This window comes from Pygocentrus nattereri, chromosome 5 (assembly GCF_015220715.1).
Source record: "Pygocentrus nattereri isolate fPygNat1 chromosome 5, fPygNat1.pri, whole genome shotgun sequence".
Taxonomy (NCBI): Eukaryota; Metazoa; Chordata; class Actinopteri; order Characiformes; family Serrasalmidae; genus Pygocentrus; species Pygocentrus nattereri.
This window is the reverse complement of record NC_051215.1, coordinates 42,201,754-42,220,112: the sequence shown is the minus strand read 5'-3', so window position 1 is coordinate 42,220,112 and position 18,359 is coordinate 42,201,754. Positions and strand designations below refer to the sequence as shown.

The 18,359-nt window shown below is 39.8% G+C and overlaps 2 protein-coding genes across 5 annotated transcripts; one reads left to right on the top strand and one right to left on the bottom strand.

Annotated features, from left to right (window-relative positions):
* The first annotated feature begins 4,322 nt into the window (after nucleotides 1-4,322).
* tmx1 (thioredoxin-related transmembrane protein 1) lies at nucleotides 4,323-11,231 on the top strand. Its single transcript, XM_017696609.2, has 8 exons — nucleotides 4,323-4,529; nucleotides 5,605-5,720; nucleotides 5,812-5,857; nucleotides 6,203-6,331; nucleotides 8,721-8,766; nucleotides 9,034-9,135; nucleotides 9,253-9,319; nucleotides 10,059-11,231. The coding sequence occupies exons 1-8, from the start codon at nucleotides 4,336-4,338 to the stop codon at nucleotides 10,241-10,243; spliced, it is 885 nt and encodes a 294-aa protein (XP_017552098.1). The 5' UTR covers nucleotides 4,323-4,335; the 3' UTR covers nucleotides 10,244-11,231.
* A 102-nt stretch (nucleotides 11,232-11,333) lies between these two features.
* Nucleotides 11,334-17,910, bottom strand: LOC108426835 (interferon-inducible GTPase 5-like). Of its 4 annotated transcripts, none has more exons than XM_017696605.2 (4): nucleotides 17,762-17,910; nucleotides 16,466-16,593; nucleotides 12,564-13,134; nucleotides 11,334-12,404 (listed from the first exon to the last, which is right to left on the bottom strand). In XM_017696605.2, the coding sequence occupies exons 2-4, from the start codon at nucleotides 16,502-16,504 to the stop codon at nucleotides 11,764-11,766; spliced, it is 1,251 nt and encodes a 416-aa protein (XP_017552094.2). In that variant the 5' UTR covers nucleotides 16,505-16,593; nucleotides 17,762-17,910; the 3' UTR covers nucleotides 11,334-11,763. The 4 variants fall into 4 exon arrangements, with proteins under 4 accessions (XP_017552094.2, XP_017552096.2, XP_037394600.1 ...); XM_017696607.2 differs by having other exon boundaries at nucleotides 16,466-16,507; nucleotides 17,762-17,901; XM_037538703.1 differs by having other exon boundaries at nucleotides 16,466-16,582; nucleotides 17,762-17,900.
* Between the last annotated feature and the right edge of the window lie 449 nt (nucleotides 17,911-18,359).

Below are 18,359 nucleotides of genomic sequence, written 5' to 3'. Positions count from 1 at the left end.
TGCAGCTGCTTGGTCATGGAAACCCATTCTATGAAGCTCTCTATGCTGTTCTTGAGCCCGCTCTGTCATTTTACGTGGCCGACCACTTTGTGGCTGAGTTGCCGTCATTCCCAATCTCTTCCACTTTGTTATAATACCACTGACAGTTGACTGTGGAGTATTTAGTAGCAAGGAAATTTCACGACTGGACTGCACAGGTGGCATCCTATCATGGAGCCATGCTGGAATTCACTGAGCTCCTGAGAGTGACCCATTTTTTCACTAATGTTTGTAGAAGCAGTCTGCATGCCTAGGTGCTTGGTTTTATACAAATGTGGCCATGGAAGTGACTGGAACACCTGCATTCAATGATTTGGATGTGTGACTAAATACTTTTGCCAATATGTGTATGTGTCTCAGTAGATTTTGGAATGCTCCTAATCCCACTGACCTCATGATCCAGATTTCTACTGCAGCAACACACACACACACACACATACACACACACACACACACACACAAACACACATATATACACATACCAATAAAGCGACACTCCCTTCCCCCACAAACCCTCAAACTACACTGCAGCAGTGCCACTTCAGTGACCCTCAATTTTAATACTGTAATCCACTACAGAAATAGAGGACTATTTCTTCCATGTAGTGTTCTTCTCCCTTTTCTCCTTTTCTGTCCTCATTCCCTCAAGGTCTTTCTCTATGTTGTAAACTTATCAAGAAAATACACACACACACACACTCATAACCTCTACGAATCCCAGCAGTAGTATGATTCTGCTCTAATGCCTGGAGAGACAGAAACACAGTGTAATTTGTGGAAGAGGGAGTGTGTGTGTGTTTGTCTCAAGCACAAGCCTTCCACTAAATAAAGTGAATAGATGCGATGAGACAGGATTTACTGCCTTCTTCCTTTATGGGTGTTGCGTGCAACCTAACAGCCTCACTCTACTCAAACTCAGAGGAGCACTACAGTGTCTATGTAGGGTAGGCCTTTGCACCAGATCATAGAAAATGCTAAATAATAATTATTTCTAAATAAATAATACTTAGATTAAAACACGTATGCATTCAAGAAGCAGCAAAGCAAAACAATTCACTAGCAATGCACCAAAATGAAAATTCTTGGCTACAAACAGGACGCACTGGGCCAAAAATGAAAACAGACAAAATGAAAGCAGTTGAAAGGCCCACATAGGCTTTTCATTTTGAAATAAAATGTAAACCCTATTAAAGGCCTGTATGTGGAAAGTAAGCTGCAAAAACAACTATTTTGAATTCACTGTTTCTGTGATGTCACAACTTATTTACATATACCCCCCTATTTAGACTACAGCAGTTTAGTCCCACCCATTGATACTGAAGTTCTAAGGAGTGTTTCTGTTCTGAGTCCTTCTCCGAATGAGGCGCAACACAGAGAAGGCAATCAGAACAGAACTCATTTATCTTATATGTCTTAAAGGCACAGTGACAAAAAAAACCTGTTTAATTCTATGGGATAAAGGGAGGTTAAAAATGTTTGTGTAAAAATTAATTAGAACCATTTTGGTAGTACAAAAATGGACCTCAAGGGAAAAAATTAAATACAAAAAGATTGTAGAATATCTGCCTTTTAACATCAATTATACAACAGTTAGTCCCACCTTTACAACCTAATTGGTTGAGAAATGTTCTAACTGCACTGATATTTGTGATAACAGCACAGCTTTTTCACACCAACACTGCATCACTTTAATGACACATTGCCAAGTTATGAGTGATGTGTTGCAGAGAAATGACAAGTTTCGCGCACACAAACCTTACTTGTTTTGTATTTGTGCTTATATAAAACGAGAAATTGACAAAATGGATGACTTTTTGATAACATATGACCTGAAGCCTGTTTGGCCAGATTCTGAAAAAATGTGAATGCAGACATACATTAAATTCTGAATCTGCTTTTACCTTGAAAACTGTCGACTGCAGTGACGGCAGAAAAATGAACACACTGGAATTGGCCAGAAACAAACAGAATGCAACAAGATGTTAAACAGTAAAGAAGATAGGCTACAAAGTGCTTTACAGGCTGTTCCAAAATGACCTTCATGTTAATTTGGCAACAACTGAAAAGGCTAAGCTGAACTTGATATATCTACAGTTCTTTGGCTGTATCTGTACCACAAAAAGTGGGCCTTATAGCATCAGCAGTTATCTTGGACCGCACACAGGGCTCAACAAGCTAGGGAACTGTTACTGCATAGCAACAACTCATTTGTTGTGGAACTACTTTTTGGTGGAAGGTATTGCCAGTAATAAAGCATATACAGCATGAAATTCAGTGCCTCTTTAATTTATGTTGTTTCTTTATTTTGGAAAAACCTATGTATAAAAGCAATGGTTGTGTGTTATCGCGAATAAAATTATGGCTGTGATGATCTGTGACCAAATCACAACCGTGAAGTTATTTGCGATAACGTGTGCCCTCTTGCGTTCTTTTGCTTAAAGAAACTTATTAAACGACACTGCAGAACGTAGGCCACAGTATGTACCATGAAATCTAACTACTTATCATTTTCATAGTCATTAAAATTTGTTGTAAAGTCTTACATTTTGATACTCTGTTGTAGGGCTATTTACTTAATAAAACATTAGTTTTTTATTTCATTTTATTTACTTATTTATTTGTTTATTTTGGGTGAGAATATTTGGCCTAAAAGCAAAAGCCATTTTGAAAAATGTTATAAACATCCTGTCAATTTACCGATAGGGTGAGATTTCACCCTTTTAGTAAATAGGGTTATTGGATACTGCATGAGCACAAGAAATATCCAGCAGATGACAGAACAATCTTTATCGCTATATAACTGTTAACAGAGGATCGTTACATTAAATAGTAACAAACACTTTGCCTGATGCCTGAGATCAGTGCTTTAAGTGGCGCACGAAGAAAATTGGTTTGAAAAGATTCGTACTAGGACTGTTATTTAGCACTAGAGGCCAGCAGGCTCAAGAGTCCACCCTATGACCATTCTCATACAGCCATTACACCCTTGAGCAAGGCAGAGAGCGAGAATGTATGATATTCCAGGATACAGCCTAATTAGGCTTATTAGAAGAGATATGTTGAAGACATTCTCATGTTGCTGAAGCATGTGTGGAGCGGTGGCCTTCAGCAGCATTGTCTATTCTACTGCGTAAATGGAGAACAAGCCAAAAAGAGGAGAGCAGACTGAGAGTGCTGCTCAGAGTTTATTTTTAGGAGGACGGAGGAGGACATTTGCCAGAGGGAGACACTCATCCAGAAACCACCTTTACTACGTGGGCTGCGCCACAGAAAGGACTACACTAACACAGCGAGGGAGAAACCATTATGCTGAAAGATACATGGCTATTGACAAAACCACTTGCTTTCTGCTCATTTAGCCTAACGGCTTCTCAGCAGCACAGGGGCGATGTGTGCTGTGTGCTACAGTAACAGCCACTACTTTGGAAAGGCTTTATACTAGATGATGGAACATTGCTGTGAAATTCTGATTGCATTCAGCTATAAAAGCATAAGTGAGGACAGGTACTGATGTATGCTTAGTTCCCCTGCTACAAGAACCAGAATAGACTAGCATGGCTGGTCACCAGCAAAAACCACCATATGTTATATTTTGGATGCTGGTATGGTCAACCAACATGACCAAAACCAAACCAGCAACAGACCAGCACTACACCAGCTTAGATCAACATGGAATGCATGCTGGTCTATGCTTTTTTCCCCCGCAGGGTCAGGATTGAAAACACTATTCCAACTCACAATGGTACTGGATGGAGCTCTCCAGAAATTCAGTTCCGCTGCCCGGTGCTGGGGGGCTTTATACCCGTCTGTTCAATACTTGACCATAGGCTCATGTGCAGCTGCTCTAGAGTCCCATTATTTTGGTAATGGATTCTGTTCTATTCTATGGAGAATATACACGCTATTTGTGTCAGCAATGGGTGCAACTTAAAATAGAAGGGGTGTACTGATACGTTTGGACATGCTGAGTATTCCTTTGCACAAACAAACCCTAGAACTGGACATTAGCCTCGGAAACGGCAGATGGCCCTAAGTTATGCTGCCACCTAGCGTTTACTGTGGAACACTGAACAAACGATTTGTGATGCGCACGCAACGGCAAAAATAACAATTAGCTGTTTATTTTTAAAATGAACTATTTAATAATCTTGGAACGTCGCTCTGTTTGTCCATATTACACCAGATATGTTCTTACACGAGTTCTAGTTTGGCTGAACCTATAAAATCACAGTCACGTGACTTACAGTCGGATGTCAGCGACCAGAGCGGAAACTAGCTCTGAGAATTAGCGTAAACATGGCGTCCCGTGTGAGGCGCGAAGAGCGAGGGACAGGTCCAGTTCTGCACTTAAACTCCCTCTTCAAGCCTTGTCCGCTTTTAGTAGCGTTGTGTTTGATGGTGCTGCCTGTGTCGGCCAAGCGGGAAAACCTGAAAGTGATCACAGACGGAAACTGGGAGGAGATTTTGGCGGGCGAGTGGATGATCGAGTTGTGAGTTTCCTTCGGCAAGTTAGTTACCGCTAGCGGTTAGCAAACCGGCGCTGGTGCACTGACAGCATCTCAGTGTCCACAGATCAGCAGGCTGGGGGTCACTTTAGGGCCAGCTAACAGCATGACACCTATTATCGACATGTTTACGTCCAGATTTTTCAGTTAGATACAGAACGGTGAGAGATGTAACACCCGTCAGGATAAATGAGATGAATGTGTTGGTACTTCTTCCTGTCTGAACATCTAACGGTAACGTTATAACATCTCAGGTTTCAAAAATACGCATTTTTAAATAGATCTGTGAACTAAATCTAATCCAAATGAAAAACCCTGTGGGTTAAGCCCCCTCGTAGCCGTCCCATCAGAGAGAGCAGTTTGAGTTGCTTGTATTGGAGGATATGGGTTTAGTTCCTCTGGAGGGAGGGAGGGAGGGAGAGGGAGGGAGCGAGGGAGAGAGAGAGAGAGAGAATTAACTAGCGACATTAGAAACATTTATTCTCTCCATGATTTCATTCAAATTCTGAGTGTTGTGCTTCTAAGTGAAATAGTAATAATTTAGCTTTATTGACACAGTGAAGAAAAGTTTGAGGTGGGTTTTTTGGGGGAAGGCTGTCTGAAAGATGTTTTCACCCCACTAGCTGGCTCATGCAGAAGAAATCCAGCCATCATTGCTGCTAGGACGCTGACTATCACATTTGTATTGATAAACAAAAAGCATTCCTCAAAATCATGAATTCTGCCAAACCGATCAGGCTAAGGGATGTAGTGCTGCGTTCATGAATATTACATAACATGACAAAACCTATTAATCTTAGTTCTAGGCTACAACGCCCCTTTATGCCTGAAAATGCCTATAGAAATGACTTTATACCATGCAAATAGAAATGGCTTTATACCATAGTAACAACCTGACTTAACCACTTGGCTACAATATCTGTTTCATATTGTACTCAACGCTGATGTAAAACGCTTAAGACGGAATACTTAAAGTGGAGTGCAGCAAAATGCAGTTTTGTATTGAAATGCTTTTGCTCGGTTGTTTGTAAGTTTAGTGCTTTTTTTGTGCACGTTCCAGTTTTGCTCCTTGGTGTCCAGCCTGCCAGCAGCTGCAGCCAGTGTGGAATGAGTTTGCGGAGTGGGGGGAGGACTTGGGGGTCAATATCGCTAAAGTGGATGTCACAGAGCAGCCTGGTATGTTCTGCCTAAATGCATCTTCTGCTTGTAGTGAATGTATGAGTGTGTGAAAGAGATTAACTTATGTAAATTCTCTGTCGTTTTGCAGGACTGAGCGGCAGATTCATTATAACAGCACTGCCGACCATTTACCAGTGAGTCTGCACTACATGTGCCAACTTCTTAAATAAAAGGAGAACTGAAAGAAGAGCAGTTGCCAAGATACAGAACAATCTTGAAGTCTTGAACTGAGAATTGATTGCTGAGTGCATGTAGCATGCATAGCACTGTCTTTTTATGTGCTTCAATGAGAGCACAGGTGTATGTGTGTAGGTTCTGGTTTCAGTTCCTGTCTGTGAGCTGTTAATAACCTCACTGAGGTTAATGCTGCAGTGACTCACACAGTCTGGAGAATTAAAGCCGTGTGTGTGTGTACATGCTGCCCCTGTGTAAGATTTTATTAATGCTGATATCTTCTTTTGTCCTTCTGTGTGTACTAGCTGTAAAGATGGAGTTTTTCGGCGGTACCAGGGTGCACGCACCAAAGATGACTTCCTGAGCTTCATTGATGAGAAGAAATGGCAGAGCATTGAACCAATTTCCTCATGGTTTGGTCCCTCCTCTTTCATGTGAGTGCCCACTTTAATGTCTGTGCATTAGTGGGCTTAGTGTAGGTTATCGGTTTCTTTTTGGTTCATATCAGGATGTGTGGCCTTATAATTACACCATTGTGGGGGGGTATTGTGGGTGCTTTGAGCATGCATGGATCTGCACGATGACACACACACACACTTCTTTCTAGGAGCATACTGTTCATAGTTTTTTTATAGCCGATTCTGATTTCTTCACAAAAACATTGGCCATTTATTTATTTATCTATTTACCTGACATTCGCTATGTGGACTAAATGAAGATGAAATCCACTAGCACATCTCTGGTACTTGTATGTGCCATAGATGCATCATAAATAACTTTTTACTTTTCAGTGGGCTATTTTAAATGAATAATTGAAAATTGTATTCTTATTTAAATAACATGAATCAAATAAAGTGCAACATCAAAAGTAAGAGGCCACTGGCTGTTTAGCTCAGTGAGTCATGTATAATTATGTTATGACATTTTGGTATAGATGTACCAGCTACATTTAAATACAGCATGAGTGCACTTGCTTGCCTCACATTATTTACGTCAATAAAATGAGTCACAGTGAATGAATAATTAATGATGCTAAGAGCATATAGGCAATGATTATCGATGCATCTTGATGCATCTTTTTTTTCTATACGGGATTACTGTTTTCTCACTGTGTGACAATTTGCTCTTTTAAAGAAAAAATGATTCATAATGAGTTTATTTCCAATATATTTTATTAATAAATCAAATGGAAGTGATGTGGCAAGTGAACCAGAAGGCTCTCATTCACTGTGCTTGTTTGGAGCAAATGGCCCCTGGGTGTGAGTGTGTGAGTGACTGTCTGTGTCTGTCTGTCTGCCCTGCGATGGACTGGCGACCTGTCCAGGTTGTATCCTGCCTTCCGCCCGATGACTGCTGGGATAGGCCCCAGCACGCCCCTGCGACCCTGAGGGAGAACGTTGATCATTTGGAGACAAATAGCCGTTCATAATCACTACAGCTGGTTTTATATGTTAAATCTGCAATGGGAAACTCAAAATGTTACATTTTTGTTGAAAGGACAAAATGATAGCTTTTAACGTAGTGTGCCACCACAGACTGTCCAGGTGCTGCACTTTGAGAAGTTCTGCCTTGTGTGTCAACATTACATTATCAATTAAAATTTAGATTTTTGACATTTGTTAATTGATTCACAATCGTCCATGTCCGCATCACGATGCATCTAACAATTGATTTTCCTCTCACACCTAGACTACGTATGTGCAGGAACGTTGTAAAACAACATCAGAAATTACCTACCTTTGCTGCACAAATCAGGTCTCTGGTTCCAGTCAGGTAGCCACAGCCATGGATGATGAGTGCCAAGTTACAAAAAATTTGGAGGTGCTGCACCACACACAGGGTCAGAGGCGCTGTGATTGTGTCATTTCTGACATATTTTTAATGCGTTCAAAGTGAATTAATATGAAGGGAGATTTACTGAGCAGGTTTGCCTCTACAGGTGCTTGTGTGATACCTTTCTTTAACTGTATCACAGAGAAAACTGCAGCAATGAAATGCTACTGTAAATAGTAACATGTTCACTTCATGTTCGCACGCCGTCTATGGAGTCTTGCTGTCCGCCTAATTTTGGTGTGTGCCCATGTGCGATGTGTTTCTGTTCAGTGTTATAATAAGGTGCTAAAGCACTCTTTACAAATGAAACCGATGAATGTGTTTGCACATAAGTGTATGGGATGCTGGAGAAGACAAAACAAAATATATAGGCTCTAAAATTATGGAACATTGATGTGTTGAGCAAAATGACATGGGTCAGATTTTGATTTTACTCCCAGTCATTCCATTTAAACCATTTAAAACAGGACATTTTGGACAATTGTATGCTTCTAACAGTTTGGGGAAGACCCTTTTGTGTTCAAGCATGACTGAGCCCCAGTGCGCAAAGCAAGGTCCATAAAGGCATGACTGAATGAGTTTTGTGTGGAAAAACTTGACCGGCCTGCACAGAGCCCTGACCTCAACCCCATCGAACATCTTTGGGATGAACTAAAACAGATTGCAAGCCAGGCTGGCTCATCCAACATCAGCGGTGGATCTCACAAATGCTCTTCTGAATGAATGGGCAAAAATTCCCACAGACGCACTCCAAAATCTTGTAGGAAGCTTCCCAGAATAGTGGAAGCTGTTATAGCTGCAAAAGGAGAAGCAACTCCTTATTGATGCCTATGGATTTAGAATGGAGTGTCATAAAAGCTCCTGTGGGTGTAAGGTGTAGGTGCTGCAATATATTGCCCAGCACTGTGCTAAATGTTTGGCATGGAAATTTAATTTTATATCATGGAAAAGTCATGGGAATTCATGAATGATTTTATGTTCTGGTTTCAGGATGAATATGATGTCTGCTCTCTTTAAGCTCTCCATGTTTATAAGGGTAAGAATTTTCTTCTTGTGTCAGACATTTTTATGGTGAATTACATTTGAAATAACATTGGTGTTTATTAAGGGACAATGCTCCCATGTGTTTCCCTAAGTCTGTATTGATGTCAAGAAAATTATGCATGCTGTCCCATATTAGATTGAGTTCTAGTGTATTATGTCATTTTTGACAGACTTGTGCTCTCAGCTGTTCTTATGATTTGTCTGTACTGCTGTGTGAATTTTGATGGTGAACTGTAATAATATTGTGGTGTTGTTGCAGCAATGCCATAACTACCTTACAGAGCAAGTGGGGATTCCAGTGTGGGGCTCTTATGTCATTTTTGCATTGGCAACACTTTTCTCTGGCCTTGCTCTAGGACTGGTAAACACACACACACACACACACACACACACACACACAGTGAAAAGCAAGATACATGTACACATGTACTACTAGTAACTATCTTTGACTTGCTTTCATTTTATATTTCTTTTTCAGGTGCTGGTGTTCATTGCTGATTTTGTTTTCCCATCTCGCCGCTTTTCTTCTCCAGCTTACTATCAGAGTGAGTGTGCTATTTTTTCTGTAGTACTACTGACAATCTGCCCATGTGAAGTCATTTTGCAGCTTATTATGGGAAAAGAAAAGTGTGGTCCTACTGCAAACGTTGGTTTGTGAATTGGCATTCATTTTGCCATGGATAATAACTGATAAAAAAAACTTTGGTGAAACTGTCAGTTTTGCTACCCAACACGCACATTAGCTTTAAATACAGTAAGACTGCAGAACGTTTGGTGAGCTTTATATCTGTAAATATATAAATGTAATTGAACCATAATACGTTTTCATTACATCGCCACCTAAAGCAAAAGGTGCAGTGCTGCTTAATGTTTTCCCACCCCCTGACAAAAATGAAGGTCTGTCTTTTACTATAATGTACAACACTTCCTATTCATTATTAACTTACATTTTGAACATAAACAGCAGGGCGCGATCTGAATTCTTTCCCTCTGTGCATAGCCACACTGATTCTTCAATTAGGACTCTTTTGACTTCAATTTTTTTAAGCATTACTGAGTGGCAAATTTTTTTAATTTAATCACAGTTCTACTATTATTGTATGATAATCAAAGTGTTGATGATAATGACAGTTATAGAGAAAAAGTTAAGGTTTGGGCTGCGTCAGAATAAGCTCCTTGATGACTTAACTCCATATTATACATTGTGTAATGTGTTTATAAATATGTATTTTCACATGGCATCCGTGTGGTCAGTTTTTTGTATCTGTACCTGTGTGTGAGTAGAGAAACATGCCGTGGAGCAGGCACGTCTTTTGCAGCAGTTGGAGGAAGAGCAAGAGGCAGATGGAGAAGAAGAGGAGGAGGATGAAGATGAATATGGTGGGAGAGAGGAGGAATGGCGGAGAGGAGCTGCAGCAGAGGATGCTGTGAGGAGAAGAGCAGTGGGAGGAGAGGAGGAGGACACCTAGAGGCCTGGAGAACAACTGTGGACTACAACAGCACACAGACCAAACTGCTACAAAACGCACGCCCGAGCCACCATGGCATCACTCACGGGCCTCCTGATGACATCACTGGTGATGTCATTGCTGTCTCACCATGTGCTTATCCTAAACCACTCCCCTCCATTCCTCAGCTCCACCTTCCTTTCCTATGGAGAAAGAGAGAAAGACAGAAGGGAGGGAGGGCTGAAGGGAGGGAGAGAGAGAGAGAGAGAGAGAGAGACAGGCAGGGGCCAGGACATGGAGAGTGTTGAGATTTATGATTGTGAAATGAAACTTTTAGCTTGTACTGCCCATCTAACCTTGCAGCAAACTAACTGCTATCTGCTAATGAATAAATGTTGAGTGTGACATGAGTTTAGAGGACCACTGGGTGAGCGAACACAGTAAAGCTTTACATGTGTTGTTTGGATTCAAGGCTGTTTTTGTGCTTTTTGTATTATTTTATTAACTAAGTTACTTTTGAGTCTGGTACATTTTTGAATCAGTTCTGCTCACCTGAAATTGGTAGTTGCTGTATCAGTTATTCTTAAAGGATAACATTTTCCAGACATTTTTGTCAGTGTGATTTTGCTGGGTTTTATGTATATATGTATGCATTTTATGTGTGAGTGCCTGATGGCTTTGTTGAGACCCACTGGTCCATTAGACCCTTGGTTCTTAACTCCAGTGGTAGGGACCCACTGCCCTGCACCACTTCATCTATTCTGTGTCCAAGCACACCTATTTCAGTTCATAAAGGGCTTCATAATTATCTTAAGGGGTTGGATTAGGCGCGCTGGAGCATGGAATACTTGATGCTGCAGGGCAGTAGACTACAGCTGTGTGAGGTATAAATCTCAGCATTCTGATCAGAACATTGTGCGCAGGGTGCTCAGCTCAGGCATTAGCCTGTTGTTCTACAGGAAGGCTCTCATTGTGTGATTTTTCCAAATAAAGCGAAGTTTGATGCTTACCCAACAAAGTAATACAGAATCTTTTATTGTTAGGCATAAATTATTTAAACTGTAAGAACAGTTCCAACAGATTTAAACACAAATATAGCCACACTTGTACACCACATTCACATGATCTCTTTTTATTTGGATGACATAGTGTGTGTGTGCACACGTGAGATGCATCTTCTGTTGTAAACTTTAATAATCAGATTGAAGGTTGTAAAACACGGTACAATAAGCCTCCACACAAAACAAACACAAACCTTAAAAGAACTGCAAGGCATTTTATAGAATATAATATTCTATATATTTTTTTTTTCTTACGTTATACGTTATAGATATTTTAGATATTTATACATGCTGCCAATTCTCAGAACTCTGACTGGGACAATCATGAATCTACGATCTCATCAAATTAATTCTAGATTAACATTCTCCATCTGTCACAGTATTGGCAGCCAGTCAGATCATTACTTACGCCATGATGTTATGGGGACATTAGACAAGTTTTTAAAGCTACCTTACAGAATTTAAAGAGAATACACGCTTTCACACCGGAGTTTCCAGAGCAGCCATGAGCACATTACGGGCATCTTCAGCCAGCCCATTAAGACAACTCTTCAGTGTGAAATACACAGTGGCAAAGGAAAGCGGACCTGCTACCAGAGATCCCACAACAGGGATGAGACCCAGCCAGAATTCTGCTGCTGCTTCTAAACCACCAACAGCGCAACCAGCCAGCAATTTAATAACCAGATCTTTGTTTATTTCTGCATGCAAAGGAGACTTCATTACTGCTTTCAACTCATCTACTGACCTTTCTGATCTGTCAGCGAGCCTCTGCAAGGAGGCAGGATCAACACTGAAGGCATTGTAGTATTTTTTAAGTTCTACCACCAAAATCATCACATCTACAATGACTGAAAAAGCTGCATTTGCTATAGGAATCGGAACAGCTGCAACAGCACCAGACATCAGAGCTAGCTTCCATATATTTTTCTGCAGGGCTTTCTTCTTTCTCTCATTGATCTCCAGACTGATGTTTGGAAGGGCCAGCATCAGCATATGTCTCTTGTGCTGGGGAAGTTCTGTCTCCATGGTCATTTCAAGATAGTTGAAATCATAGAGGGCAAGGTCAAAGCATGAGATCAGGAAGACCACAGGAGAGTCTACACCAATCTTTTCCAGCCCTAGGATGAAAACTAATGTTTAAAACACTGATAATAGTACAATTATAGCAACATAGTAACAAATAGCTAAAATTATCATTGTTTAACTTATAATTACTCATTATTAGTTATAATTTTATAGATAAGATGATATAATGCATGAGTTGTTGTTAGGCAAACCTTCAATGCAGTCTTTTCTGATAGCATCCAGTATATTTTGCTCATCGAATATTTTCTTCTTCTTTCTTTTCTCAGCAGAAATGTTGCTGTCAATCTTTGAGCGAATAAAGTAGAACTTCTTGTCCATTTTTACTATCTCTGCTGCTAAAGTGGCGTGGCATTCTCTGAAGCGATCTGAGGCGATGATGATGAAAAAATCATACCGTTGAAATTCAACTTGTTTAAGATAGTGATTAGCTTTGAAGTTGGGTGTTCCAATGCCAGGAAGATCCCACAATTTGACATTTGGGTATTTTGGATGTAGGTGAGGTGTGGGAAACTTAGTCGTCTCTACAACACCAGTTTCTGCAGAGCCCTCCTCCTCATCCCCCATTCCCCTAAAAGCATTGATGAAGGTGGATTTTCCAGAGCCGGACTCTCCAGTCACAGCAATGTTCAGCTCCACACGGTCTTGCTGTTCAAAATAATCCTTAATCTTGCTGACAACTGATGGAAGATCTTCATGGGTCAGTGTTTCTTTAATTTCATCAACAGTTATGATGTCATAGTCCTCCTCTGTAAACTCATCCATCTATAAAATAAAACACATTTTGCTTGTTTTAGTGTGAAACGTCTAGTCAAATCATATAGAACATCTCATGCAACCGTGAATACATTAGCTAACTGAATTAGTCAATTTAGTGATCATACTAGTTAGTGGAAACACACTAAACCCAACCCAAATGCAGTGTGCTTTGAATCTTCTCAGTTTGAATCTTGTACATTTTCTCCATGTGTTCTATCACTCTGGCACAATCTAATGTTTGTACTGTCTGTTCACAAAACTCTGCTCAAGCCTTTGCATCTTGTGATAAATAGTCTGGTGTATTCTTTTCTTTACGGTAGTCTTTGTCCCATCTGTGCCTGCATACTAAAATGTGTTTTTCTTCATGACTAAAAGTATTCTTCACCCAGTGCTGTCATCCTCTGCTGTATTGATTGCTTTTTTTTAGTGCTGTAATGCTTAGTGCTAAAATCTGAGTAGATTTATTATACAGTACAGCAAAATTAAAGTAATAACTCTAAACTTTAATTCTGTCCCAAGTAAATCTGTAGGGACACACTAACAATTTTAAGAAGACCAAGAAATTTGCTTTGTAAAGTCTTGGTTTTGAAGAAGATGCAATCTCACTGGCATTTGATCTTGTCATCAACATGGTATCTGCCCCCTTTTAACTTGGTCTTGACTAGTCATAGTCTTAGACTTGTCTTAGACTTGATATTAGTGGTCTTGACTACCATCCTACTATTGCTGGGCTCACCACTGCTTTGCTGCAGTGCAAAGTCCAATCTAGGTAGCAATAAACGTTTTTGCCATATTTCTTGTAGGTAAACCAGTTACACAATGACACACTTGGCCAATTACTTTTGGTCTGTTTTGGACTTTGTATGATTTTTGCACTTATAACAATGGGGGTGGTCCTTTTTCTTTTTGTCCCAGAGAAAACAAGGTCTATTACTTCTGAAAGCAATTTGAAAGGTTGACTCGTCAGACTACAGCACGTTTCCTCTTTGCGTGAGTCCATCTCACATGAGCTTTACTCCAGAGAAGTCGACATTATTTCAGGATGTTGCATTTGTAGCAGTGCTGAAATATTTTTACTGAACAGGGTTTTCTGAGGTATTCCTGACCCTATGTGGTTATATTCATTACAGACACATGTGGGTTTTTAATCCAGTGCTGTCTGAAGAATTATGGGGCATTGATTTTTGGCTTTGCCCATTACAAACAGATTTCTCTGGATTCTCTGAATCTTTTAATAATGTTATGGACTGTAGATGGTGAAATCATTAAATTCATGTGTTAAGAAACATTTTTCTTAAACTCACAAAGTCTTTTGTACTATGGTGACTGAATCTTTTGTACGTGGTCCTTTAATACCCAATTATGATGGCACCATCTGTAATTTTTTACCTGTTTACTGATGAAAAGTCACAACTTTTTTAGTGGAATGTATTGCGGGTATAAATTTTAGAATTAGCGTGTATACAAAAATCGATAAAGTTGATAAGGTAAAATGTTAAATCGCTTCATTTGATATTTTCAATTAAATACCTTTAAAAGATCTGTTGTCCTATCATTTTTGAAAATGGGTGTGTAGATGTAGATTTTGTCAAATTCAAGCTCTGTTCTGGACTTTAATCTCAAACTCATTATTTTATTTCAAACCCAGTGTGCTGGAGAACATAAACAACAACAAGATTTCCAGTAATGTACTGAACATTTTTGTTCATATTAAAATGCTAGTGAATGTGCTGTAGAACAGAGATGCAAATGAATAAGGAGGTGTAAAATCAATACATTTCCTTTTTTAAGCATATTTTGACATGTAGATGCAGTCAGCGGACTGCCATTGTCACATCTGCCACCTGGCATTCTCCTCCCCACCACGGGAGGTCGCTGTCTCCAGAAAATTAGATGGTCTCTTGATCCTTTGACTTTTTATGTTGGGCATTTTGTATATCATTGCTGTCAGAAGAAAACCTAGTATCTCCATTTTTGGCATTTTTCAGTTTTTTACATAATTTGAAAGTATCTGTTACTCTTTACATTGTTTGTAAATTTTTGTGATGAATGGCCTAAAAGAAATTACCCAAAATGACATGGGAAAAATTCTGGTTCCATTGACTTACATTGAAAGTGAAGTATGTTTTTCCTTCTCCTGTAAAGTTACTATTTTGGAGATACAAAGTTTTCTTCTGACAGCAGCGATATATACCCTGCATTTGCACATGTTTATTGTGAAGTCTTGTTTGGTTTATCTGGAATCCTGAGCGTTTATATTTCTGATTCGGTTTTCTGGTATTTTGACCTTGCACTTTTTTTGTTACTGACTACTCTTTTGGATTTGCCCTCTTTGGATTTGTCTGCTATCTGTGGCCTGCTTTTCTGGATTTCTGACCCACTGCTTGTTATTATCTACTTTGAACCTGGAATTAAACTTGCACTTGACTCCTTCCCCTTGTGTGAAGCAGTTCATGACAGTCATGAGCAAAGGTGGGTAACTACAGTGCTTTGAAAAAGTTCTTACCCCTTCCAAATTTCTTCTATTTTTGCATATTTGTCACACTTGAATGCTTTAGAACGGTCAGTTTCACTAGCCACACCCAGGTATGATTACTGCCAGACTTGTTGAATCTAAACATCGCTGAAATACAACCTGTTTGACCACCTTGAAGCAAGCTAAAGGTTTCAAAAAGCAGCACGTGACAGTCTACCACAGTCTACTGAGATTCCAATACAGATGTGAAACAAAGTCAACGAAATCAGTCTGGAAAGGGTTACAAAGCCATTGCTAAGGATCTGAGACTCCAGCGAACCACAGTGAGAGCCATTATCCACAAATGGAAAAAACATGGAACAGTGGTAAATCTTCCCATGAGTGGCCAGCCTACTAACATTTGACGAAGAGTGCCTTGATGACTCATCCAGGAGGTCACAAATGAACCTAGACAAACATCTAATGTACTACAGGCCTCACTTTTCTCAATTAAGGTTAATGTACACAATTCTGCAAAAAGAAAGACACAGGGCAAAAATAGCATCCAAAGGAGAATTGCCAGGTACAAACCACCACTGACCAAAAACAACACAAAAGCTTATCTTACATTTGCCAAAAACATCTAGATAACCTCATAGGCTTCTAGCACAATATTCTGTGTGCTCTGATGAGTACACAGAATGATGAGGTAGAACTTTTTGGAAAATGTATCTGGTGCAAAGCTAACACCACATTCCACCATAAGAACATCATACCAACACTGAAACATGGTGTGGTAGTGTGATGGTTTGGGGCTGCCTTACTTCTGTAGGACTTGGTACACATGTCATAAATGATGGAACTATTAATTTGGCTCCTTACCTGAAAATTCTGAAGGAGATTGTCCGCCTGTCTGGCCATGGCCTGAAGTTCAAGCACAGTTAAGTTATGCAGCTGGAAAATGATGCAAAGCACACAAGCAAGTCCACCTCTGAATAGCTAAAAAGAAACTTGAAAAAAAAAAAGAAAGTTGGTGTGGCCAGGTCTTGAATTGAATCCTATTGAGATGCTGTGACAACTTAAACAATCAGTTCATGTTTAAAAACCCTCTGAATTAAAAGAATTCTGCAAAGAAGAGTGGGCCAAAATTCCTCCACAGTGATGTGAAAGACTCACCACCAGACGTGGACGAAGTACACAAATCATGTACTTGAGTTAAAGTAGAGATATGCAAGATAAAATATTACTCCAGTAAAAGTAGAAGTCCTTACTCTAGACCTCCACTTGAGTAAAAGTACAAAAGTATTTGCCTTCAAATGTACTTAAGTATCAAAAGTAAAAGTTAATTAGTGACACTGATGTCTATTAAAATTATCATAAGCACAAAACACTGAAGGTAAACAGTTTCCATCAGGGAGAACCGAGTGGGTCTTAACTTACTTTAACAAACAAGCAAAGTTTCAGTTTAAGATTACTTTGTAAATTAGTTACAAGTTGAATAAAAACTTGCTTTACACTCAGGATCACAAATACGTTTTCCTTTACTGTATTGATCTGTAGGTCTCAGTTCATAAACATAAACTAACCGAAACTAATTTTGACTTTGAAATGTAGTGGAGTGAAAGTAAAAAGTCGCCCAAAATGGAAATACTTAAGTACAGATACATGAAAAAACTACTTAAATACAGTAACTAATTACATTTACTTAGTTACTGTCCACCACTGCTCACCACAACGTTTAATTGCAGTTATTAATGCCAAGGGTGGCACAACCAGTTATTAGTCGTCTCTTCTGCTTTGTGGTCAGACCTCTCACTGGTCAGGAAGTTCCACTGCAGCTCTGAAAGCCACTCAGTGTTTTTGTATTTTATTATTCAAAAGTAATTAAACTTGTACACACTGGTTTAGATTACCTCTGGATATGAGTTTAAGTTATACAACTAAAATACTCATAGATGCCTACAGAATTTGCAAATACTGCCTTAAAAATAAAGAAAGACAAGCAAGAGATTCACGATTGGGTCGCGTCTGATGTTGTTATTGTGAATATCTTGCCCACCTACACGGACACAGAGGAGAAATCCAAACCTCTGCCTGCTGTTAAACTTTTCCTCTTCTCAAGTTCAGCACGAGTCCAAATTCACTGCAATAGAAACAGCTCGTTAATAATTTACTCACTTTCACACTGCAGGATGAACAACGCTGTGTGTCTTAGAAACGTCGAAATAAAAAGTAAAGTATCGCTCTGTGGGCAGAGAACGCTTAGAGTCACTGAAACAGAAAGTTAAGAGCTGCTCCGTCGCCCCTCCCTGTGCGGCGTTTTTCAGTATTGTCTGAAAGGGTTGTGTTCAGTAGCTGTCGACGTGTCTGTGTTTGCTTTCGGACACAGCTCAACACATCACTGATATACTGCATTAATACAGAGAGAGACGTTAGACCACACAGCTTCTTTAACCCTCGCTCTCTCAGTATTGATGCACTGAGCAGTCACATCTGAGTGCTGTAAGAAGAGGAACTTTCTGTAGCTGACAGAGAATGTGGGTTTAGCTATTACTACTACTAATACGACTTATACTACTATTAGTAGCATAATAAATTTGTAGGTGGTTTGATCAGAGGAGGATGGGTCCCCCCTTGTGAGCCTTGGTTCCTCCCAAGGTTTCTTCCTCAGCTCTGAGGGAGCTTTTCCTTGCCACTGTCGCCCCTGGCTTGCTCACCTGGAGGTTTTACATTCATAAAACTTTGTCTTTACTGGAATTCTGTGAAACTGCTTTGT